Source organism: Desmodus rotundus, chromosome 12 (assembly GCF_022682495.2).
Source record: "Desmodus rotundus isolate HL8 chromosome 12, HLdesRot8A.1, whole genome shotgun sequence".
In the NCBI taxonomy this organism is placed as follows: Eukaryota; Metazoa; Chordata; class Mammalia; order Chiroptera; family Phyllostomidae; genus Desmodus; species Desmodus rotundus.
In genome coordinates this window covers 94,418,333-94,442,978 of record NC_071398.1, presented here as the reverse complement: position 1 = coordinate 94,442,978, position 24,646 = coordinate 94,418,333, and the positions used below count along the sequence as shown (strand labels likewise).

The 24,646-nt window shown below is 47.0% G+C and overlaps 1 protein-coding gene across 1 annotated transcript in view; it reads left to right on the top strand.

The window, feature by feature from the left end:
• The window catches only part of PAPPA2 (pappalysin 2), a 207,889-nt gene that overhangs the window by 101,788 nt on the left and 81,455 nt on the right, over nt 1-24,646 (top strand). Inside the window, exons 13-15 of the mRNA XM_024551729.3 lie at nt 13,237-13,383; nt 22,047-22,182; nt 22,591-22,807. Of these exons, the coding sequence (XP_024407497.2) occupies nt 13,237-13,383; nt 22,047-22,182; nt 22,591-22,807 (500 nt within the window). The remainder of the gene's footprint in view (nt 1-13,236; nt 13,384-22,046; nt 22,183-22,590; nt 22,808-24,646) is intronic.

Here is a 24,646-nt window from a genome sequence, read left to right as displayed (position 1 = left end):
CCAGTGCCTACCTAACCATCCTCGTTCCTTTTCTTGTGTTTGTGAAGCCCTAGAAACTACTCGGTACCCTGTGCTGGACAGGGTCCTATTCCAGTTAGTTTGTGGTCTTGATTCTGACAGGAAGACGTGGAGAGTACAGGCCTACAGGGCCCACAAGCTGTCCTTTTGGGCTCCCAGTCGCTCACAGGGCGGGAGCCCCGGGGAGAAACCTGGAAGGAGACAGTTCGCTTGACCAACTGTATAGGACTCCTTTCCCCCGAGGGTTCTCGGGACAGAGCGGAAAGTTACTGTAAAATTCACGTTGGCGGTGCCCTGGGCTCACTTAGAGGTTGGCGTTTCTCAAAAGGCCATTTCCGGGACAGGCAGTTCGTCCTGTGCTGGTGTTTCCATGCCTGCTTGACTCCCTGGCGCTGCACTCTTTTCTTTTTAATTCTTGGGAAAATTTAAAATGATCTCGTAGAAGCGAAAGGAAGGAGAAGTTCTGGGTTCGAATTCTCGTTCTGTGTCCCGAGGCAAACCAAGCCCACTCTGAAGGCCTCCACGTGCTTTCACGGGCGGTCGTAATGGGAACTTTCTGCAGACAGTGCCGCTTTCGGGTTTGCTTCCAAAAGCCTTTATGCTGCCAGTGCTTGGGGATGGCCGCTGGGAAGTACCGCTGAGAAACACTGGTCTCCTCTGCCTTGGAAGGTGAAGAGCCGAGTCACTTTCGGAATCTGCACCATGGCAGTAACTGAACCCCCCTCGCAGAGCATGCAGAACCTCGTGCGTGCGCAGACATGCCCCGGTCGTGTTTAATGATGCCCAACGAGCTGTCACTGGCCACCAGCTGCTTTCTGAATTCTGCGGGGACCAGAATGCCGAACCAGGCGCATTCCCACTGACATGTCTCCTTCTCCGTGCGAACTTCCCTGGCTCCCTGGTCTAAAGTAGCCTCTGGTGCCATCCCGTCCTGCTTCAGCCCCTCATGCCCCTTCCCTTTTCTTCAAAGAGGCCGTTACCGCGTGGAATGACCCTTACACCTTTGGCCTGCTTGTTGCTGCACCTGCCGCCCTGTTATAAGATAGGTAGTGCGAGGCCTTCCTCTGCCATGTTCGATGTTCGCTCTCCAATACCTAGATTAGTGCTGGGTGTAAGAGAGGTGCGCAGCCCACTTTTGTGGAATGAATGAATGAACGAATGAATGAATGAGTGGATTCACAATATAGGCAAAAAATAATAAGGACCTTAAGATGTAACACACCCAACACACACAGCCACACACACACACACTTAACGTTTGAACTGGTTTCCTCTGGGTTTTAGAGTATTGTTTGTTTCCCATACTCCGGAGAGCTAAATAATTCTGTTTTTGCAAATGTAGCTTGCAGATGTTTCTCTGGAACATTGTATAAATCTTACGTACTAGCTAATAAGGCAGGGGTTAAATGGTACTTTTATCGTAATGAGGAAATTGAGGCTTAAAATGACCGGTCACCACCACACAGGTGACCACACAGTTGCGCCTGGATCCTGACTCCGCGCATTCCTGATCTGGCACTTTGCCTGCGAGTCCCTCGTGGGACAGAAAAGAAACCTTAATATTTACGATATTTGATTTTTCACCACTACATTTTTGCTTGGCTACTGACTCCATTTCTCTCCACTGAAGAACAAGTGCTCCCGCAGCCTTCTGCGAGCCGTGACAGGCCGGCTGGCACGGGCCTGAACTGGGTGTGTGACGGCCAAGGGGCCCTCTTAGAGGATGAAGGAAGTTCTGTGACGCCAGGTTGAGACAAGCATTGGCCTTATTGACAAATAAAACAGGGCTTCAGAAGCATTAATTTATCCTAAATCAGGGGCATCAAACTCATTTTCATCAGGGGCCACATTAGCTTTGCGGTTGCCTTCAAAGAGCCAAAATAATTTTAGGACTGTGTAAGTGTAACTACTCCTTAACTGTTCAGGATTTGAAATTACATTTAGCCCTTTGAAGGCAACTGCGAGGCTGATGTGTCCCCTGCTCCCCCACCCCCGTGAAAATGAGTTCGAGACCCCTGTCCTAAATTATTAACAAACTAAGTATAAGCAATTCCCCTCCGATCAAGGAATCTGGAAGGACGTGACTTAGCTTCTTTGTCTCAGCCTTGTGTCCCCACCTGGGACGTGGGTCACTGCACTCCCAGGGCCCAGCGGGAGCTCTCTTGTTAAAGGGCACCAAGGAGGGGACATGGAGCAAGACAGGGCTTTGAGTTGTTACTCCTTTGTCCTCAGTAGTACTTGCGGCCCAGCCCACTAAGCTGACCAGCTTCCTTAGAAACTGGTTCAAAGTTTTCTTCTTCTTCTCTCTTCTTTCTGGCTGCTGATAACCTGATAATGGTCGTTCCCAATGTGTCTGTCCTCCCGTCCGTCTCTCTCGCAGGGCCTCCAGACGTGGACCAGCCCTGTGAGCCGAGCCTGCAGGCCTGGAGTCCTGAGCTCCACCTGTACCATATGAACATGACCGTCCCCTGCCCTGCAGAAGGCTGCAGCCTGGAGCTGCTCTTCCAGCACGCGGTCCACGCCGACACCCTCACGCTGTGGGTCACCTACCTCTCCATGGACCCCTCCCAGGCACTCTTCGATACGGAGATCTTGCTGGAGCAGCAGGAGTCTGTGCACCTGGGCCCCTTAGACACTTTCTGTGACACCCCACTCACCATCAAACTGCACGTTGACGGGAAGGTCGTGGGAGTGAAGGTCTACACCTTCGATGAGCGGATGGAGATCGACGCAGCGCTCCTGACCTCCCAGCCCCGCAGTCCCCTGTGCGCGGGCTGCAGTCCTGTGCGGTACCAGGTTCTCCGTGAGCCCCCATTTGCCAGCGGCTTGCCCACGGTGGTGACGCACCGCAAGTTCACGGACCTGTGAGTTGGGAAGTAGGGCTTTCTACACCATGGTGCTTCCCAGGGTTTAGGGAGTGGGTTTCACGTCCTTTGCCCCCCTGTTTTATACTCTGACATACCCTTAGGTGGAGAAAGGTCCAGAATCTCAGAGGGGACTTTATTCTAAAGTGGCATATCTGAGATGAGGACAGATACTTCCCAGAAAGGGACAGGCAGGTGTTCTGACTGGTGAAGCCCTCGCTAGGATTATGGAGAGAAGAGGTTAGCGTATGAGGAGTTTCCGCTGGACTAAAAGTCATTGCCACAAATAAGCTGATCAGAGTCAGGTAGTCCTGTCTGGTGACACAGTTGAATTTCTGATCCTTTGCTAAACCTTTCCCATCATCTGCCCCAGCTCCCCTCACGCTCGAAGGTCACAGCCAACTCTTCTGTGGCTAAGCAAAGAAGCCAGCGGCCCTGAGACACCATGTAGCTCCGTGACTCACTCATAATGTGGCTTCACGTTTTCCCCTTTTCCTCATCCCTCCCTCGCTCCCGCCCTCTTTCCTTCTGTTCCAACTCTCCTCTCCTCCTCTGTCCTTCCTCCGCGTGCTGGGTTCTGCCGTGCCCCCGGCACTGTGTGCTCGGTGCCAGGGACCCGGCTAAGATCAGGGCACTGACCTAAAGTGTCCAGAGCGGCAGGCTGGTATCCCCACTGACAAACTCTCCTTCCTCATCATGGTCCTCAGAGATGTCCTGAGGGCAGAACAGGGGTAAGACAGAAGTTTTATCAGAGGTGCTATATTGGTTGTTTTGCTGTGTTAGAAATAGTCACAGACAAAACGTAGTGGGTTAAAACAACAAACACTGTTTCTCATGGTTCTATGAGTTGGCCAGTGTTCTCACGGGGACTGGCTTGGCCGGGGTTAGATGGCCCGGGATGACCTTATGCACACGCTGGAGGCTCAGCTGAGGCGGCTGACGTGTCCGGGAAGACACAGGCCCCTTTCCGCACCATCTCTCATCTCCGGTGGGCTTTGCCTGGGCTTGTGCTCTTGGGGGCGAAAGGGTTTCCAGCAGCAGGGAGGGCTCGCCCCCCAAAACGCTCACATTTTTCAAGCCTCTGCTGATGTTGCTCATGATGACATTCCACTAGCCAAAGCAAGTCTCACAGCCCGTTCCAGATGCAAGGGGCAGGTGCGAGACCTTACCTGTTGAGGAGAGGACTGGCAAAGTCACGGGGACAAGGGGCATGCCTCTGGGACGGGAGGAGTTTGTGGCTCTTTTGTTGTCTACCCCAGCTACAGAGCAGTAGAGGACACTGCTCGCCGTGGGCTTCACTGTGTCGGTCCTTTCCTGTTTGCTCTCTGGATTAGAACCAGAAGGCAGCGAAATGGTCAGTGAGCCAGTGCAGATGGGAAGCTAGATCATGGGGTACATTTTAAAAGAATATCATTTTTGAGATTGTCTAATTGGGCAGTTAAAATGGTATTGAGTATCTATCTTAATGTCCGCACACACGTGCACACACGTGCACACACACCCACAGCCACATGCACAATCTTTAGGGTCCATAGCACCCATTCTGTAGATGAGAAAACGCAGTTTTACTTTGGATGAGCAGAGCTAGTTAGCGGCCGTCTCAGGATTCAGATCCAGTTTTCTGACCGAGTCTCGTTTCGGTGTCCTTTCCTCAGACTGCCTTTCACAGATTCAGGTCATGGAAGGCTGGGGCTCCCTGCTGCTGAATGTCCCCCCGCCCCTGCCCAAGAAGCGTAAACTCAAGCTGATGCTTCCTCCCCACCCCTCCCAGCCACAGAACAGTGAGAGACTTTTACGTGAGGCTGGACGAGATGTCCAACCAACACCGCCCTGTGAAGGGCGGCCATCAGGGTTGACTAGAGTGCAGAATTGGTTTTGCTTTGGAAATAGCTGGCACTCTCTCACGAGAGGATTGCCTCCCTGGCAAAGGCTAATATAGAAATCAAAAAGTCTTTAATACTGGGGTGTCTTTCCTATTAAAATAACTAAAAGCCAGCACAGAGGTTTTTAAAGGTGTTAGTGAAGCCCCGGGACGTTTGTTTTCTGGCCGTGGCTGCATCGAGAGGGTGGAGCTCTGAGGTCGAGCTGAAGAGTCTGCTGAAGACAGGTGGGCTTGGCTGCTGGTGGCAGTCCCAGCAGCCCTTTGAGATCCACCCCGCCCTGACCTTGACTTTGACAGTAGTTTTCCAATTAGGGCAGGCACCAGACAAAATTAAGATGAGGGGAGAATTTGTCTTTGGGACCAGCAGCACCCCCACCCCCCGTCGAGCCCCCATGCCCTCTAAATGCCCTGTCTCTCCTGCTCCCCACCTGATGAGTGCACTTGGACTCCAGAGAGAGGCTGGTGAAGAAGGCCTTCTGTCTCTGCGGCAGCTGGTAAAACCCACGCCCGGTATAGTTGCATTGACAGGTTTGGGGTGGGGAGTAATTTCACACATGTCCAGCCGGGCATTTCCTGCATCCCCTGGTAAGATGACGGTGGACGGACGGTGGCCTCAGCTCCTAAAAGGAAGCAGTGCTCTGTCCCCTGAGGATTCAGTTTCCTCAAGGCGAGAATTCTCCTGAGAGACAAAAGCAGACAGAACCCTATAATCCAGACTCGAGGAGGGCCTCGCCGAGCCCAAACCACCCAGTCTCACCTTCTGTTTGCAAACACACGACTCCTACAAGAGTTGGTGGGTTTTTTTAACATAGTAAAGATACACCCGAAATACACCCCCCGCCCCCGAGTTGGTAGGACTTGTACTGAATCGTGTTCATTCGCTCACCACTCACTGCACACTCACTATGTGGGAGGTGCTGGGCAAACAGCGATGATGCGGCTCAGACATCCCGCCGCTGTGGAAGACCGTGCGCCCCGATCTTCGGTTCAGAAAACGTGGGATATGTGTAAGGGAGATGTTGCCCACAGCGTTTCTTTTAAATTCCTGCAAACTGTCTGGTCCATCGGTTTCCACAGGGAGGTCACACCGGGGCAGCTGTATCAGTACCAAGTTCAAGCTATGGCTGGAGCAGAGCTGGGAGAAGCCTCGCCCCCGCTGAGCCACGTCCACGGAACTCCTTACTGTGGAGATGGGAAGGTGGCAGGGTGAGTATCGCGCGTGCGAACCTGAGAGCAAGGACTCCCTGTCCCCCGCCCCACACCCTGCTCCGACCTGGTGGTTAAGGAGGGGCCCGTTTTATTTGGATCTCACCCCAGAGCACTGAGATACTGGGGGGGATTTGGGGTGGGGGGAGGCTGTTCAGGTTTCAGAGAGCAGCTGTGGTTCAGGGAAGGGATTCATGGGCGGAAGGTTCCTTGTCCAATGATGCCACGAGGGGCTGTGAGGCTACCTTTTGGGGCAGTGGCCTGCCCTATGCTGCTCGCGGACTGTGATCTGAGGAACACAGTGTAGCTTTCTGAGCTCCACCTGCTTATGGGACCCTTGGAAGGCCTAGTGCGGTGTCGTTCGGTTCGCAGCTATTCCGTAAAGTCGCCAAGGTGAAGACAGAATCAGTCCTTCGGTTTCTTAACATGCCGTGTTCTTTTATCTATTGCTCTGTTGCGACACCCACCTAGGGGACTACTAATTCATTCTGGTTTGCCTGGAACTTGCCCGAAGTTAACACAGAAAACTCGGTGTCCCAGCTGTCACCCTGTACCAGCCTGTCCTGAATGCTGCCCTGGCTTCCTCTGTCTCTTGCATAAAGCTGCTGGGGTAGGAGGCTGTGGCTTGTCTTAGATGCTGCAGGCTTCGAAGGTGGCCTGTTTTTAATTCCCTGGACCAAGTGAGAATACACTGTACCTTGAGGCCCTAATCGCAAGCAGTTCTATAGCCTTTCTTGGGGTCCCACCCCACCATTTAGCCATTACTGAACATTGTTTATCTTCCCAGGCTTATGAGATCCTTAAACTTTAGTGTCAGTCTGTTCCTTTTCATGGAAGTCAGAACACCAAATGTTCCCAGTCCGCAGTAATATGTGAAGGTGGTTTAGGTTACTTGAATACCCAAACCTTGCTCATTTGCTGCCAGCTTCTGCCCAACTCAGACTCTGTGTGCTGCCTCTCTTCCGCTATCTCAAATTTCTCACTGGGGAAGCCTCACATGTGCACCGAACAAGTCTGGCTCTTGTTTTCCCTGGTCTGGCTGCCTCTTTTTAAGTCTGCTGCCCGCCAGTTAAGGTATTTGGGGGCTTGGTCCCCACTGCTGCCCAGGCGGGTTCCTCTGTGCACAGCCCTCTGCCCTGTGTTGTAGCCTCACTGGCAGCTGTGCTCTGGCGGTGGCCACCTCGGGGTCCCATGATGCCCCATCTGCCCAGGGATCTGGGCCGGAGGAGTGAAGGGCCCTCTTCCTCACTTGGCACTGCACATTCTCTCCTGCGCCTTGAAGCAGCTTCCCCTGAGCAGTACCTGCTTGGCTACGGGGCCTCACAGGTCCCGTATCAGAATATCCCTTGAATAAAGCTTCTGCCCGCGGTCCCTCTCTGAAGAGAGCCATCCTCAGCCCTGCCATCCAGAGGAAAGGTGGCTCGGACCGGCTGCTCTGTCTCAGCTGGCGGCACTCTTTTACACATAAAACAGAAGGGAGCCACGCAGATTCCTTAACCCCCTGTTCTGGATGGCACTTCTCACTGGAGCGAAGTGCTGATTCGCTCCGAGGGAACCACAGATCCGCAGAAGGCTGGGGGCCTGGGGCCTGGAGTGGTGTTTGTTTAGGACTTAGTGTCTCAGCAGGTGCCACCCAGCACGGGGGACGCCGGCCGGTGTGACTGCTGAGCCTCGGAAATGTGGCAGTTACAGTGAAGAAACGGAATTTTATTTAATTTCAAATAATTTAAATTTAATTTAAAAACCAAAATGTGATTCAGTTATCGGAAAAACTGAGTTCCTCTTGACCTGAATACAGACCAAGTGTTTGAATTCAGATGTACCGTATGTGGAAAATACACATCGCATTTCGAAGACCTAGCATTCAAAGAAATACTGTAACATCTCATTAATAATTTCCTATACTGATTACATATTGGAAAGTTATTTTGGATATATTGGGTTCGATGAAATATGTTACTAAAACTAAATTCATCTGTTTTTTTAAAAATCTTTAAAATGTGACTTCTAGAAAATTAAAAAGTATATGTAATATGGGTCTTCTATTTCTATGGGGCAGCCGTACACAAGATGACACAGTATATTTATATTAATTGTTTACAGAATCTTCAAGATGAACATGAACTTGACGTTTCCTTAATCTCTTCAATTACGTTATTTTGTGTATCTTTTATCTTTTTTCCATTTACAGCTTACCATTTAAATGTGATTATCATGCAGTTGTATCTATGTCCTACTGCTAATTTACTTTGAAACGTCCTCGCATCCAATCTTTTCATCTTCTCTCCGTCCCTGTGAGATGGTATAACTCTGAACTAACTTCCCCACCTCCATCCAAATCTAGTTAGTTGTGTCAGCGTTTGAGGTTCACAACAAAAATGACATATTTCTTCTCTCAGTAAAGGGTGGGGAAAAGCAGCTCTACAGTTGTGAGTGTGTGAACTACAGAGTTTATTCTGGTGTTGTTATTTATTAGTTATTATATTATTTTCCGTACCAACAACTGTAAACTTTTGCCCCATCCTGTTTCTCCCCTGCAATACATATTAGCTGCCACCAGGTGGTAGTAAGGAGCAAGGGCCAGGACCTGAGCCTCAGAGATGCCTGGACAGAAGAAAGGCTGCCATTGGCTGCTGAGTCTTCCGGTATATGTAGACAGATTTCAGTTCTGCAAAACCCTGACTTTAGCAACTGCACCTAGATTAAACAAAGAGTGCAAACAAAGAACTGTCAAATGAACAGAAAACAAATCCACACATAGACAAGCAGGTTTCCTCCTCACCAAATCCACTAATTCTCAGGTTTCATTCATAAGAGGGCTGGTAGGCATTTTCTGGCTTGAGACCACTTACCAGACAAACTGTTAGGACCCTCATGGGTCTCCTAGATGTTTCTGAGCCATGAGCTACTTGAATTTTGGGGATTCCCACAAACCGCTGGACATGCCAATCAATAGTCATTGCTTAATTCGTATCTTCCGTAAATGTCTCTGTACTTAATTTTCTGTGTGTGTGAAAGCATTCGCTTAGCGCCCACTTTTTCCCAGCTTATACTTCTTTATTTTTTCAATTGCAGTTGGCATTCGGTACCATTTCATAGTAGTTTTAGGGGCACAGGATCGTGGTTAGGTAATTACATACATGACAAAGTGAGCCCTCTGATACCCACCTGGCACTGTGCACAGTCCTCGGGTCCCTGTGACTATTTCGTAACTACCAATTTGCACTTCTTCTTCCGTTCACCTTTCTCACTCCGACCACCCCGCCCCCTCCCCTCTGGCGACCATCAGTCTGTTCCCTGCATCTACAGATCTGCTTCCGTTTTGGTTGGTTGTTCATTTTGTCCTTTCCCCCTGATGTATGAGTGAGGTCATCACAGCTTGCACTTTTTCATGTGTAATGAGGAGCTGTTAAGAGGCTAAAATTGGGGCAGCACAAAGGAAGAACCACTTCCGCACGTCTGTACATGCCTGGCTTTGCCTTGCAGGCACCTGGGAGAGGAGTGTGACGACGGCGACCTGCTGAGTGGAGACGGCTGCTCGAGGGCGTGCAGCCTAGAGGAAGGCTTCCGCTGCGTGGGTGAGCTCTGAGGGCCTGTGTCGGCTCGTGTCCCGTTTGGGAGGCTTTCCTGTGTCTCAGTGTTGTGAGAGCCCTTGATGTCCTGTCAGATACGGCTTCCTGATGATGGTGATGATGGTCGTGGCAGCGACATTGGGTGTGTCTGTTGTGTGCCAGACGCTGACCGATTCACGTATATATAGGCTTAGAGTCCAGGCCTGGAAACAGTGGCCTACTCTGGGCAACTAAAGCTCAATTTATCCCAGACGGATCTTAGACTTGAATAAATTATTAAAAATTTTTTGTTTCATTTGTTGATTTGAGAGAGAGAGAGAGGGAGAGGAAGAGGGAGAGAGGGGCATCGATTTGTTGTTCTACTCATTCGTGCATTCACGGCCTGATTGCTCAATGAGCCCTGACTGGGGATGGAATCTGCAACCTTGGTGAACCTGGATGACGCTCTAACCAACTGAGGTACCCAGCCAGGGTGGCTTGAGTAAATTATTGAGGAAAATGACTAATAGGCACACGTTGATGGGTCATGAAAATTCCTGGACCAGCCCTGTGGTATTGCTGTGAAGAATTAAACATACGAAGATGGGTATAGTAATGGTACATTTTAGTACTGATGTTATTGAATGTGTACTTATGTTTTGATTGATTTCGAATCGTGGTTTTATTTTCATGTTTATTTTGAGTAGAAATGGGAAATTAGAGATGTGCCACTACTATTAATTGTTCCGTGTTTTGGTAGAAAATGCAGAACTTAGTAAACGGCTCTATAACTGTACCTTATCTTTCTACGTTTGAAGCTAGTTTACATAGACGTATCAAGTACGATTCACTCAGTCAGACTTACCCTGGGAACAAGTATGGCACGTGTCCAGAGATACAAGCTTGACTTACTGCCCCCGATGGTTTTTCTTAAGTGTCCGTTTCTCACCTGTTTGCTCCTGAAGGCAGTCCTCTCAGAGCTAGAGGCACTGTGGGGTCCTGGGGAACCCCCAGAACCTGCATTTTATAAGCTTCGCTCAAATCCAAGTTCTGTGGCTTATAAGTCCAGGGAATTTGACAAGTCCCTTGAAATCACTGAGGCTCAGGTTTCCTATTTATGAACCAAACAAAAAGCACATACCTCACATGGCTGCTGTAAGGCTAAAAGAAATAATACCTAGTAACCCTCGAAAACCTGGGGCCCATATCGCCCAGTTTCAGATCAGTTGTATGGCGAGTGGAAGAAACTGTACAATTCAGCAGCAAGACGTAGTTTAGCAAAACATAATCCCTCAAATGCCTTAATATTTTAGAAACCATGAAGGGGAGCCACAAACGTCACACATGATCCCATTTATTTAAATTCTCTTTCTTGTTCTATCCACTTTCTAATATCCCCAGCTTCCCCCAAGTATCTTGCTCAAACTATTCTGTGTAATTTCTTCCTACAGCCGCACAGCCGCCTTTTGCTCCCCGTGTCTTCTCCCCCAACCCCACCCCTCTTTATACCTTTGTTACATAGGTGGATTCTACCACTCTGCCAATGAAAAGGAGTTCTGCTTTTTGGGGGGTATGTGTGTGTGTGCTGCATGTTTGGGGTGGGCATTTAGACTGTCAGTCATGGGATTGTCTGGTGAGCGGCAATAAAATGTAACTATTTTTACATGACACATTTTCAAACGTCATGCGGCATGTTTTGACAGGGGAGCCGAGCCTGTGCTACGTATTTGAGGGAGATGGGATATGTGAGCCTTTTGAGAAGGAAGCCAGCTTTGTAGACTGCGGCCTCTATACCCCCCATGGGTACCTGGATCAGTGGGCTACCCAAGCTTACTCTGCTCATGAAGACAAGACCAAGTGTCCTGTTTCCTTGGTAACGGGAGAACCTCATTCCATGGTAAGTCAAGCCAAGACTTGACTCTTCTGGCTTTAACATCGCATTTCGTCCTTACTGAACCCTGAATAAGATGATGGTAAGCGAAAAGCTTCTGGAGTAGCAATTAAATCTCATCCCCACCCTCACCTGGTACCCTGGCCAGTTTTCATCCATGTGCCTTTGGCCATGCAGTGGTTGGCTTCAAGGTATGGACATCTGCTCCAGATTAACCTCAGAAGTACACATACCAGAAGTTACACTTTGTGTTTGAGAGAATGTATTTTAATAGAAGAAAAGGAAGCAGTAAACAGAACGCCTGGCTTACACCACCGGTCCACCAGCATCACTATTGTTATTACTGAGTGATGTTGGACAAGTCGCTTAACCTCTTTGGGCCCCGATTTTCTCATACGTAAGATGGGTATAGTAACCCTTTTGCATTCAACTCAATGGGTTACTGCAAAGATCAAATAAGATTTAAAATATATACCATAGATCAGAGTGTAATTTGATTTAAAGAATTCTTGCTATTGAAGGAATTCTAAAGTTAGTACTAAAAACAAATTCTTAGGTAGACGATTTTTCTAAAATAGGCATCTCAATAAAGAGGAGGTCCTCTGAGGACCCTAAAGACTGGCTTCTCTGAATTCGAGGTGAGTACTGGAGAGCGGGTGAAGAGCTTGGCTGTCGGGTACTATTCCAGGGTGTCCATTGCCAAATAAACTCTTCCATTCCTCAGAACAATTGACAATACAGTCCTTTCAAGAGAAGGGAGGGTTAGCTCTCTAGGTGTCTCAGGCCAGGGTGAAATCACTGGATTTTAGACTTGAGACATCCCCAGGAGACCGAGGGACTGGCCAAGGTTGGTGCCCCAGTTCCAGAAACTCATCTTGGACCAGGGTGTCTTCTGGGGTCCAGCTCTTTGCATCATTGGCCTGCAACTTCCTTCCTCCTGCTGGTAAGATGACTGACGTTCTTCAAGGCACGCCATAGGCCTTTCTGGCAGGAAGAAGGAAAATAGGTGCATGCTAGCGGTGTCTTTCTTCCTTTCTTAGGAAAAATGGCAGCTTTTCTGGCGGTTCAACACTGTAGACTTCCACCAACATCTTATTGGTCAGATCCAGGTCACCTGATCACCCTTGGTGGTCAGGGGTCCCGAGGAGATGAGCACTTATTCCGAGGTGCACTGTCCCCTTAAACGAAATTGGAGTTTGTTAATATGAAAGGGAGGAGAACTGGATATGGGAAGGCAACTAGCCGTGTCTGCCACACTCCCTCAGCCCAGTTCTGGCACCTTTCTCAGGAGTTCTGGTGCCCAGTGGCAGGCAGCCAGGAAAGTTGGGAGATTCTGAGTTAGTGACAGCTTTCTAAAGTGGCTTTCAGTCTGGCCCGCCTGTCTTCCCGAAGTGAAGCAGAAGAAGTTTCCTGGAGTGTCTCATCTCTGGCTCCTTTTCCCACCTGAGTGCTCGGCAGTTCCCTGACTCAGTAGCCTCTCTCCAGGGGCCAGTAGGTCCTGCAAAGCAAGGGTCTGACCATCGTCCCAGACAGACTTCCATAGCTAATTCCAGAAGTAACTGCCTGAAATGTGCCAGGAGCTGTTCTTTGAGCAAGATCTGGGTGATGGTGGCCCGAGAGTGGTCATGTGCAGTGTTCTGCCCAGGCAAGTTCTGTCTGGGGGTGGCCGAGAGCCCGACACAGTCCTCTACACTGAGAGCGGTTTCCAGCCACATACGTGGTCACGGGGCACTCGGGGATGGAACCTTTGGTTCTGCGCCTTTGGTGCGTGTCCTTGTCTTATCTCTCACCCTCCACATTTATTTGGTTGAAATTGCATTTCAGGTTTGCACAGCCAACCATCCAGGTTCACCAGAGCACCGCTCCCCTGCTGGCTGGTTTCCCTGTGCGCCCCGAGGAAACAGATCTCGGGATGAAGGCAGTGAGCAGCTAGAAGGCAGCCTGGAGAGCGGGGACGAGGCCTGGCTCAAAGTAAGTGGCCCACAGGCTTCCTTGTGAAGGCTGCAGGTGGACTGGGCTTGGGTCTGTGTACATGCATAGGTACGTGTGTACACACAAGTGTATGCGTGTCTGTGCTTGCACATGGTTCATTGGAATGGCTCGTCAGGAAACTTCCTTTTGTCATCTCAAAGTGTTTACATTTTGAATTTATTTTCGCTCCTTTTGAAATTTGTGCTTTTTTATACGTGATCAGGTTATCGAAGGGTAAAATATATACAGGAAAATGCCAAGATCAGAAATGCACAGACGTATGAATTTTTACAAAGTTCTCCCTCAGCACCACACAGGTCAAGAAATAGAACACTGACCTCACCCCCAGAGGTCCTCTCACTCTTCCTGGTTATTATACCACAGACGTACGTATTGTTTTTAATTCTAGCACCACGGATTAGTTCTGTCTGCCCTTGAACTGCTGTGGGAGTCTTTACAGCATGTGCTCACCCTTCCCCGCCGCGTTCCAGCACGTGGGTGCACCGCCACTTACTGTCCTGTACTGATGGCCCTGTGGGTTATGTTTAGCTTTTCTCCCTGGGGTATCACAAATAGTTCTGCCAAACCTTTCTGCACACTTCTCTTGGCGAATGTGTACAAAGAGTTGGGTGTATTTGGAAGTGCTAGATCCTAGGTAGGCAGAGGACCAGCTTTTGTAGATAATCCCACGTAACTTTTCGCAGCGGTTGTGCTCCTGCAAGAGGCTCGTGAGTGTTCCAGTTGCTTCACTTTCTCCCGAATGTGGTACCCGACATCCTAATTTTAGCCACCCTGTTGGGTACGTAAAGGTATTCCCCTGTGGTTTCAGTGCTTCATGCTTATTGATTCCTTATTCTGCTCTACTGGTCTGTCTGTACTTGCGTCAATATTATGCTCCTACTTCCTGTATGTTTTTGATGAGTCTTAAAATCTGATTATGTAAGTTCTAAAACATGTCTCTTTTTTTCCAGAATGTATTCACTCTTCTTGGTCCTTTGGAATTTCCATATAAATTTTATAATCAGCTTCAGTTTCCACACATGGAAAAAAAATCTGATGCAATTTTGATTGGGATTTAATTGAGTCTATAAAAGTCAATTTGGGGAGAGATTTCTCTTTAACATATTAGTCTTCTAATATGTTCTTTCAGTTACTTAAATCTTCTTTAACTTCTCTTAACATTGTGGCATTTTCTGACAGAAGCGAGTTGAGTTCTGTCGAGTGCTTTCTGCATCGGAGGTGGTCCCTTACTTTCCCCTTTGTCCGGTCAGTGTCTGGACTGACTTGGACCAGCTTTTAAGTGTGAACCAATCTTACACACCTGGGGAAAACAACAACAGCTTGAAGGGACGTATAGTCTTTTGTTAATAACTTTGGAATCTTTTTGTGGATGTTTTAAGTGATTTTTCAACTATGTTCATTAGAGCTTGGCTCCCAATTTTCTTACATTTTAGTGTCTTCTCAGGTTTCATGATGAAGGCTAGATTTGACTTCCTAAGATAAGTTTCTGTTTTCTCCAGGTCTTTGGTTGGTATTAATTTTGGAGGTATTCATCAGTGACGCTGTCTGAACCTTAAGTTTTCTTGGAGGAAAAGATTTAAATTATATGTTAAAATTTAAAAACAAATCTAGAAAAATTGGGGCTTTCTGTTTTTCCTTAGGCCAGTTTTGGTAAGTTGATTGTTTTCAGGTTATTTGTCTATTTTTTCATAAAATTTGAATTTATTGGCATTAAGTTTCTTTATAATGGTCTCTTATTTTCTTTGTGATGCTGCCACAGTCTCTAGAACTTTTTTCCTGTTATGCTATTGTTAATTTTTGGCTTTTCTCTTTTGTTTTTTCTGCTTAGTCTTGCTATAAAGCCTTACCAATTTTATTAATCTTTTTATAGAACCACCCAGCTAAATATACATATACATACACAAACATATATGTATATATCTATATATATAAAAAGAATATGTATAAACATAAAAGGGAGAAAATGATATTAATTCTTCCTATCCATGAACATAGTATATGCTTCCACTTATTTGGATTTTCTTCAGTGTCTTATAATTTTTTGAGTACCAATCTTTTTTATCCTTGGTTAAATTTATTCCGAGGTTTTTTTTTTTTTTAATGCAATTGTAAATGGGATTGTTTTCTTAGTTTCCCTTTTCTGAGAATTCATCATTGGTGCATAAAAATGTAACTGATTTCTGGGTATTTACTTTGTATCCTGCTACTTTACTGAGTTCATTTATCAGTTCTAATAGTGTTTTGGTGGAATCTTTAGGGTTCTCTACTCATATATACAGTGTTGTGTCATCTGCAAATAATGACAGTTTTACATCTTCCCTTCCAATTTGGATGCCTGTTATTTCTTCTTGTCTGATTGCTGTGGCTAGGACTTCTAGTACTCTGTTGAATAAGAGTAGTGAAAGCAGACATCCCTGTCTTGTTCCTGATCTTAAGAGAAACACTTTTAGTTTTTGTTCATTGAGTGTGATGCTGGTTGTGCATTTCTGTAACTTTTACTACATAAACACACCTGGTAGAGCATACCTGCCCCTTCACTTTTTGCGCATTTAAAAAAATTACATTAGCTCTTCATTATTTATGAACACTTATTTTCCATATAAATTTTAGAATAAGCCTTAGATCATTTTTTCCTGCCTCTTGGAAAATACACGGGCATGTGTGAAGTGAAGTAAGCAAACACTTGATTTTCATCAATGGACATAATCATTTGATTTTTCTCCTTTTTCCATCATTATATTGAAGCACATTGATAGATTTGTTTTATTTTTTAGATATCAAATCATTTTTGCCTTCATGAAGTAACCTTACTTGATTGTGGTATATTTTACATATATTCTTGGATTTTATTGGTTAATCTTTTATTTTGGATTTTTGCATTTGTATCCATATGTGAAATTAGTTTATATCTTCTTTTTTTGATTATTCAGGTTATACAAGCCTTATAAAATGGGGCAGTTTTCCCTTTTTAAAAAATTTTCCAAAACCACTTGTATAAAACAGGAGTTATCTGTTTCTTCAAAATCTTGCAGAACCCACTTGTAAAACCAATTGGGCCCGAGGCTTCTTTGAGAAAAAAATTTATGATTGTCATTTAAATGTCTTCAATTTTTATGGAAATATTGAATTTTTCATTTCCAATTTAGGACTATTAGATATTTCCAAAAATGTATTAATTTCTTCCACATATTCAAATTCAGTCCAATAGTTGTTCATAATGTGTTTTTATTATGCCTCATCTCTGTTTTAGCTATAGTCACCAATCCCTTTATATTGTACGTTTTTGAACTTCCTTTTTCTCTTCTTTTTCTTGATTATCGGTGCCTGGAATTTCTTCAAAAAACAACTTTTTTTTTCATTCTGGTTGTCTAACTCACTGATTTCCCTTCTTATCTTTATCATTTCTTCTCCTCCCGTGTCTCTGGATTCACACCAACGTTCTGTGTTAGCTTCTTGCATCACATCCTTGAGTGACTCATTTTCACTGCTTCTTAATCTCCCCCTGTAAGTCCTGCTTTAATTGCAGCACAAACAGTACTTTCATTGTCCATCTGCCCTAACTGCTTTGTAATAGCTCACGATTTCTTTTTAAAGTCATGGATTTTAATAGCGTTTTGTGTCTAGCACTGGTTTTTCAGCGCATAACACCTTTGTTATTGTGCCAGCCGTTTGTCACTACCAGAGGTTTTTATTTTTCCTCATCCTTTTGGCCCTGCATTTTATTGGAAGTACTTAAATAGCGAACCTTTATTCATTCAGAAATTAAGGATCAATTCATGTTAGAAATGTGTACTCTCTATTAGTCAAAAAGTGTTGACTGCTCTTAACATCTTCTCATTCTAGGTTGCTGAAAGTTATCTACAAAACTCTTTCTTCCATTCCTCTTTTCTTTTCCATTAGTGTTCTCTGGTCTTCTTTCTGCGATCTGTTAATTTTTTGTTTTTCTTCTGGCACATTCTTTTATATCTTTCCAATTTTGGATTGCAGAAAAAGGTGTAAGTCAGTCCTATTGTATATTCAAGGCACATTTATGCTACAAAATTATTTGTTGTTACTCTGATATTCAAATTGAAATGGGCATATTCTTGTTTTTGTTTGTTTTTGCTAAATCAGGCAACCCTTCTAGTTGTTTCAATTTAATCAGGTGTGAGGCCTCTCTTCAGAGATGATTTCAGCCATCCAGAAAACCACCCTGATTAGCACGAAAGCGAGAGCTTGTGTGGGGAAGGCCCCAGGTCCCATCGTTACTTTGAATTTTTGACTTTGTTCATAGGAAACTTGTCAAGACCCTTTGTTGGGGCTTATTTACGTTTGCATTGAATTCTAGTAATCTAGTAATACTAGTCATCTGAATGTTTGGTCTGCTATAGAAAAGGAGCAACAAATTAGTGGGGAATTTAGAAACTGGGAGGAAACATGTACTCAGAGGAACAGTGTTTTAAACCCTGTTTTTATCACTAACCAGTCAGGTGACCCTATAGAAATCATATGACCTTCTTGGGTCATATGACTTGGGATTTGGAATGCTTGGCTTGGGAGCACGGTCAGTGTGTCTGCACCCAGCAGGCACACTGTGGAGGGGCTTCTTAAACCCAAACTGTTCTGCACTAGGGCAGCATTCCTTCCGCCTCCCCCTCTCTAGTGGCCAGAAGTTAGGCCTGGTAGGAAACATGCAGGCCTTGGATGAAAAAGCCACTGAGTGTGTGGGATTGCTTTTCTACTTTTGTCTGGCACTGTCTGGCTTTCCATTTATCTATCCATCCATCCATCCAGTCTGTGTTTTCTCTGTTCCAAAGTATTTTGTGACAGATTCACTGAGCTAACTCACTGGCAGCCCCTCTATCTTGAGTCCTTAGCATCACTCATTTTTCTAAAAGATCTCCCTCCCTCTCCGATGTCCAGCTATAGTCTTTCTCCTTCCTCAGAGCCGTGCTCACAGTCAGTTTATATGGCCCACCTGCAACATGCTTGCAGTCTCCTTGTTAAAACAAGGAGTACAACCTTTGAGTTAGAGCTGCCGCCCTCCGGACCTCACAGCATCTTGGCGTTTCCTTTGGGGCAGATCTGAGCAGTCGCCCAGGAGGTGCAGCTGGGGTGCCTGCTCCTGCAGGGGGCGGGGCTGGGGCTGGATGTTCCCATAATGCACGTAGTGTGGTGACTCGAGGGGTAATGGCAAAGGTGGCATGGGGGTAGAATTGGTGAGAGCTTCCTGTGCCAGATGTGCTTTGGCTACAACCTATCTTTCATATCTAGGAACACAAAATTCATTATTTATTTTATGTGAAGTAAAAATGGTCAGGACTACTATATGTATCAAAGTAGCTGTGACTTGGCTGTGGAAAGAGCATCTTTTAAAAATAGTATCTTTGCTCGAATAAGGAATACATACTTAGTATTCTAATTTATACTGTAAATTCTAGAAGTTTATATGTACAACAAAAGTAGGTTTTTAGTAGTTGTAGTTTGAACTGGATTTCCTGAAAAGTCTAATAAAAGAGACTTGTGGATGTATATATAATGCATATATAGTGTATACATATATACATTTGTTTCTTATAGATTCCACTTATAAAGTAGGATACATTCCACAGCAAGAGCCTCAAATACTGCCAGTTTCTATGGAAGTAGAACCTGGATACCAACTCACATTTCTGCAAGTACCCATTTAAAATAGTATAAATAGAGTATAGGAAATACTTTAGTCTATACAGCTTAGAAAATCCCAGTTCTCTGGATCCCAAAATACACGTATGTATATTTCATTAAAATTTTTACTTTTTCCCTTGTCTTCCTGAAGTGTGACCAGAACAAAAAGTGTTTTTTGGGGAATGAGAACTATTTGAGTCCTCGCTAGAGGAGAGGTACCGTCTGCGTGCTTTCGGATGATCTCATCTGCTCCTTCTGTAGCTCCAGGAGTTGGCCGTGTGTCTGTTTCTCAATGTGGGGGAGTGGAATCCTAGGCTCAAGTGGGGTGGGATGGAGTACTCAGATTTACCCTGTGCGTCAGGAGGGAGCTAGGAGGCACAGCCTGGGCTCTGCCTGTGCAACCCTGCCTGCACATCGGTGACTCCTCGCTCTCTCCCACCCTATCTGATCGCTCATGCACGTGGAGATGCAGGCTGACCTCTGACGTGGAAGCTCCAACAGTTGTGTCAGAGACAAAGAGTTGGTACTTCCGTGCTTCGAGTGGCTGTTACGGGCTGTTTGGTGTTTGGACGAGAATGGAATTTGGTTGCCCTCCTGTGTCGCTCTGAGAAAGGTACAGGATGCCCACTCTTGGACCTTTCTCAGATCCTCGTCTCTCTTTGCTTCCTGTGTCCCAGGCTTCCTCTGCCTCCGTCTCCTTGGTACGTCTCACCTGTGGTTTTCTACCTGAGCCAGGGCCTGGAAACCCTGGCGCAGCCACGTCCCACAAGTCCAGGCACAGACACTGCCACCAGGAGTTGCCTGAGGGTTCAAAGGTGTGGGAGTTCAAAGACATGTAGAGCAAGGAGACACATTGCTAGGAGGTGTAAAATGCATTGGAGGTTTTGGACACAGGAACCCACACCCCACTAATTAATTTCACATGGGTGGGGTCTATGGGGGTGTTGAGAGAGGGTGGGGAGACTGAGCGCTCCTGTTCCCCGTTGAAGTGCCTGCCCCAAGTCTTCCAGTCTGAGGCCTGTTGGGGTAAAGCCACCAGGTACTTGTTTAGAGTCTGTCTGTTCCTGGCTCAGGAAATGACCCAGAACTTTCTTCCAGCTCTCAGGTCTCTTGTGGTGTGTGGAAGGAGGAGGTTGTGGGAGTCCCCAGGGCACTTTGATGGCCTTTGCTGCCGGAGTCGAGGGCTTCGCGTGAGGCTGTGGGTTACCTTACGGTGTGTTTCATGTCCAGCCTTCTGCCAGCCAGGGACAAAGGACCTCGTATTGCAAGCCATAACCTATGGGTCTGGATATTTCTTAAGTTATAAAGGAATATTTATGACTTCAAAGAGGGGAAATGAAAAAAGAGGGGGGGGAAGACATAGTAAAAAGAGTGTGTGGCTGGTCTTTTCCTCAAAGGAGGAGACGAAGAAGAAGGGAGGCTTGTACTACACTGACTACCGCAAGTCATAAACCCCCCTAATGAAGCCAGCAGTGCAAATGAGCACTATAAACACACCGACAAGACTCAGGGAAATGCAGTCTGCGGACGAGGAGGAATTCCCGTTAAAATGGAAAACATGTTTTACTCTCCTGCCCCCGATTTTAGAGGAGGCCGCTGCCATTTGATGTGGCACCTTGCTTTTGCCCTGAGGACACTTCCCTGGGGCTTCATCACCCTCAGGACCTGATAAAAAGCTGGAGAAATGTACGCAGGTTCAAATACTGTAACTCCCATGGAACACCAGGGAAGATCGAAATTTCTTCTCAACGGAAATTAAGAGTAATATTGAATATGTAATACAATATACAGATGACGTGCTATAGAATTGTATCCCTGAAATCTTCATAATCTTACTAACATTGTCACCCCAATAAATTCAATTAAAAAGGGGAAAAAGAGAGTCAAACATGTTTACGATTCCCTGGTATGTCCCCCCTTCTTTTTTTTTTTTTTTTTGCTATATATGGTGGTTAGCAGGGCTAAGGGGGCAATTACATGGGGACAGAAGGTGATGTGACTTGGGGTGGTGGGCAGCAATGCCACACACAGGTCACGTATCAGGAATGTCCACCTGGAACCTATATGACTCTATGAACCAGAGCCACCCCAATATATTTCATTAAAAAAGGGTACTTAATTGCCACTTTGTAGACTGAAACTATTCTGTAATCAGTGAACAAATATCTTGAGTATGTATATAACCCAAAGGGTAAATAAATAAAGTCCTATATAGAAATTAAAAAACCTGCCTCGTAAATCTGAAAATAAAACAGTAGCGTTGAGCTGTAGGGAAACAAAACTAGAATGAGCTCCTCACAGGTCTTCAGTGCGGAAAACCCACTCTCCAGGTCACCCCCCATCTCTCTCCAAGATGTTTTCTCTTCCAGGAAAGGCTTTCCAGGGGCAAGACTTCATACTCTGAAGGGCCACTTTGTCGTTAACCAGCCTAACCATCCAGGAATACTCCTTCCGATTAACCGCACTGCTTGTGCCTTGGTGTTGGCTCGGCCTCTGGCCACGGGCAGGGTGTCTGTGCATGGGGCACTGGGAGACCCCCCCATGCCACAGCTCACGTGCTGCGGGGGAGGTTCTGATGAAAACGTTCGTGGAAGTAAGATGGGGGCGGGGGAAGAATCGCTAGCTGTGCCAGTTCAGAACAGAACGCGAGCTCGGCGACGGGCACGTCCGCCTCTCTCACTTTGGAGACCAGAAGGTGCTGGTTGGCGACATGGTGCGTTATTGTCACCAGCAATGGTGTCTTTGAGTGATCTTTCGAGACATGTAAAGAAAGACCGGTTGAAACAAAAAAGCAGCAGTTGAGTTGAAAAGTCTCAGGAAAAGATGGGAAGCCCAGTAGTCGAAAGGTATCTTCCTTCCACCTGATTCTATTGAACTTTCGGTGTGACCGTGGATATCTCCCTGTGCCTCCTCCGTCGGGAGAAGGGGCTCTTATTTAATGTGTCTTGACAGCCCGGCAGAGGTGATGGCTCACACGTACATGTGCTTATGCCCAGGTGTGTTTCGATAGACCCGGAGTGGCCACAGCGATTTTCGTTTTCTTGGCTTCCGATGGGCGGGTGCCTGGCAAACATCAGCAGCCAACAGTGACCCTTCACCTGACCGATGTCAGCGGGAACAACCACTCTCTCGGTGAGTCCGACAGCTGTTCCCACGGGGCCGCTGGGGAGCAGCCCAGCGGAACTGAGAGGGTAGGATGCATGCTGGATGTGGGGGAACGGCACTACGCCCGCGTGTCTCATCCCTTCCTGTCTCACGGCACGCAGGAGCTAATTCCTGAAATTCCGCAGCACCCCAAAACCTGTATTTTTTGCTGCTCTGACAAAAAATAGGTATCATTTTGAATCATTCTCACCAGACAGCTATTGTTATGTTGGCTGTTGTGATTTTTTGGGGGGACAGTTTAAAGGAAAAGAGGTCGGTGTCCCTGAGTACATTGTCAGATACTGTATGTTTGAAGAATTCGGGGGCCCATGGATGGAGAATTGCCGTGCTGTGTGAGTGGTTTCAGATGAGATTCACGGCCTTATCTCTCTTCAGGAACCTATGGGTTATCGTGCCAGCGCAGCCCTCTGGTGGTCAATGTGAGCCAGCACCCGGGTGTCCCCCCGCACCACACCGCCTCCGTGCTGCTGAACTTCTCCTCCCCGTTGGTGGGCATCTCGGCAGTGGCTCTGAGGACGTCCTCCCACATAAGTCCTGCAGCTCCCAATGACTGCATCCCCGGGCACGAGGGGCAAAATCATCAGGGACAGAGGTACAAAGTCCCCTTCCTTCCTTTCGTTCTTTATTTTTCTTGTGGTGGTGACGGACGGCTGTCATCTGCACACATGGCATGGTGGATGCAGTGGGTACTTAGTCACTAACTAAAAAACGGCTCTAGCAGCTACTAAAAAGACAGAAGAGGTAAGCAAAGAACCATGGGTAGGAGGCACATTTGGGTTTTATATTTTGTTTTTCATTCCTTAGCTGAACATAATATTTTATGTAAATATTTAATGTCTTTACAAGGTCTGAAAACTTTTTTTACACATAAAACCACTGCCTTTAAATTAACCTTGTTATATAAACTGCCAAAAATTTGCTGCCAAAAACCCAATGTTCCCTAAGCGATCTATGTCTCCCCACTTATTCCCACCTGGGCAGTGTATATATATAGGAAGCTTAATAATTAGTTTCTAAGGTGCGTCATATAATCAATCAGTTCCATACAGAGAGCGAGAACACATTAGCTGCGTGTGTCTGTGGACACGTGATAGTGATCCCCTGGATAAGGTTTCCTGGACTTCCGTCGCAGTGCGTGCAGGCCCCGCAGTCCACAGTGTCGGTGGACCCCAGGTCGGCCCCGATGGGTGGGCATGCCAGACCCGGTCATCTGTGCAGGAGTTGGGCCGGACTCATTCTGTGACGGTCTGCCCAGTTGCATGGGACACAGGCAGCAGGGTTTGGTCCATCAAGGAGTGAGGTGTCAGGTGACGGGGATTCCAGTCACACAGGCGGAGTTCCCAGGCAGGGCCCCATCACCAAGGGGAAACTGATACTCGCACACCCACCCTGGGTATACCAGAAACCCAGCCTTGGTCAGGGACTAGGAGGAGACGGTGCTAGGGTAGTACCTCAGTTCTCTTTTCTTGCATAGCAAATCACACCAGAATTCAGTGGCTTATCACACTTTCTGTGGGTGAGGAATCTGGACGTGGATCAGCTGTGTGTGAGTCTCCTAGGAGGTTTCCATCCAGCTGTGGGCCAAGACTGCGGTAACCCCAAGGCTTCAGTGGAACTGGAGAATTCACTTCCAAGCTCCCTCATGCGGCTGTTGGCAGGCTCCAGAAAATTGGCATCCAGGCTCACTCACATAGGTGCTGACAGTGGACATGCTCACATGGGCGTGGCTCAGTTCCTCGCCGCATGGGCTTCTCCATGAGCCACCGGAGTGTTCCTATGATACGGCAGCTAATGATCCAAGAGACGAAGACGGTCAGAGTGTGTGAGGACATGAGAGACATCCCCAAAGGGAAGCCGCAGTCTTTTTATAACTGTTGGAAATGACATCCCATTACCTTGTACAGTCTGTTCTTTAGAAATGTGTCAATAAGAGCAGCCCATACTCAAGGGGAGGGGTCTGCCTCAGGGCCATAAGGGCCCATCGTAGAGGCCGTCCGCTCCACGCAGCAATAGCAGAAGTGCATTCCCTCAGGGCTACCTCGGTGCCAGGTGGTGTTGTAAGTGCCAGGGAGGGAGAAACGGGGGCAGGGGCAGGGTGATGCAGACGGGAACATCAGCTAGGGCGTCTGCAACTCCTGCGTCTGCTCAGTGGGCAGACATCTTCGAATATTAACACCAGAATGTGGACTACTAAAATAACATTGTTTACTAGGATTATGGCCTCTCTCTCATGTGTTTTCACATCATTTTCCCCACTGGCTCCACCTCTGGCCGCAAGCCATGCGGAATTTCTTTCGGGGCCCTGAAACATGTGTTCTTGATGAGCTTCGTGTCTTTGCACAGAGTGTTCCTACTTTCTTGAACGCCTTCCAGGCCCTCTTCACTTCAACTCGTACTTCCCCGTCAGGATTCACCTTCTTCTGTGGGGTTT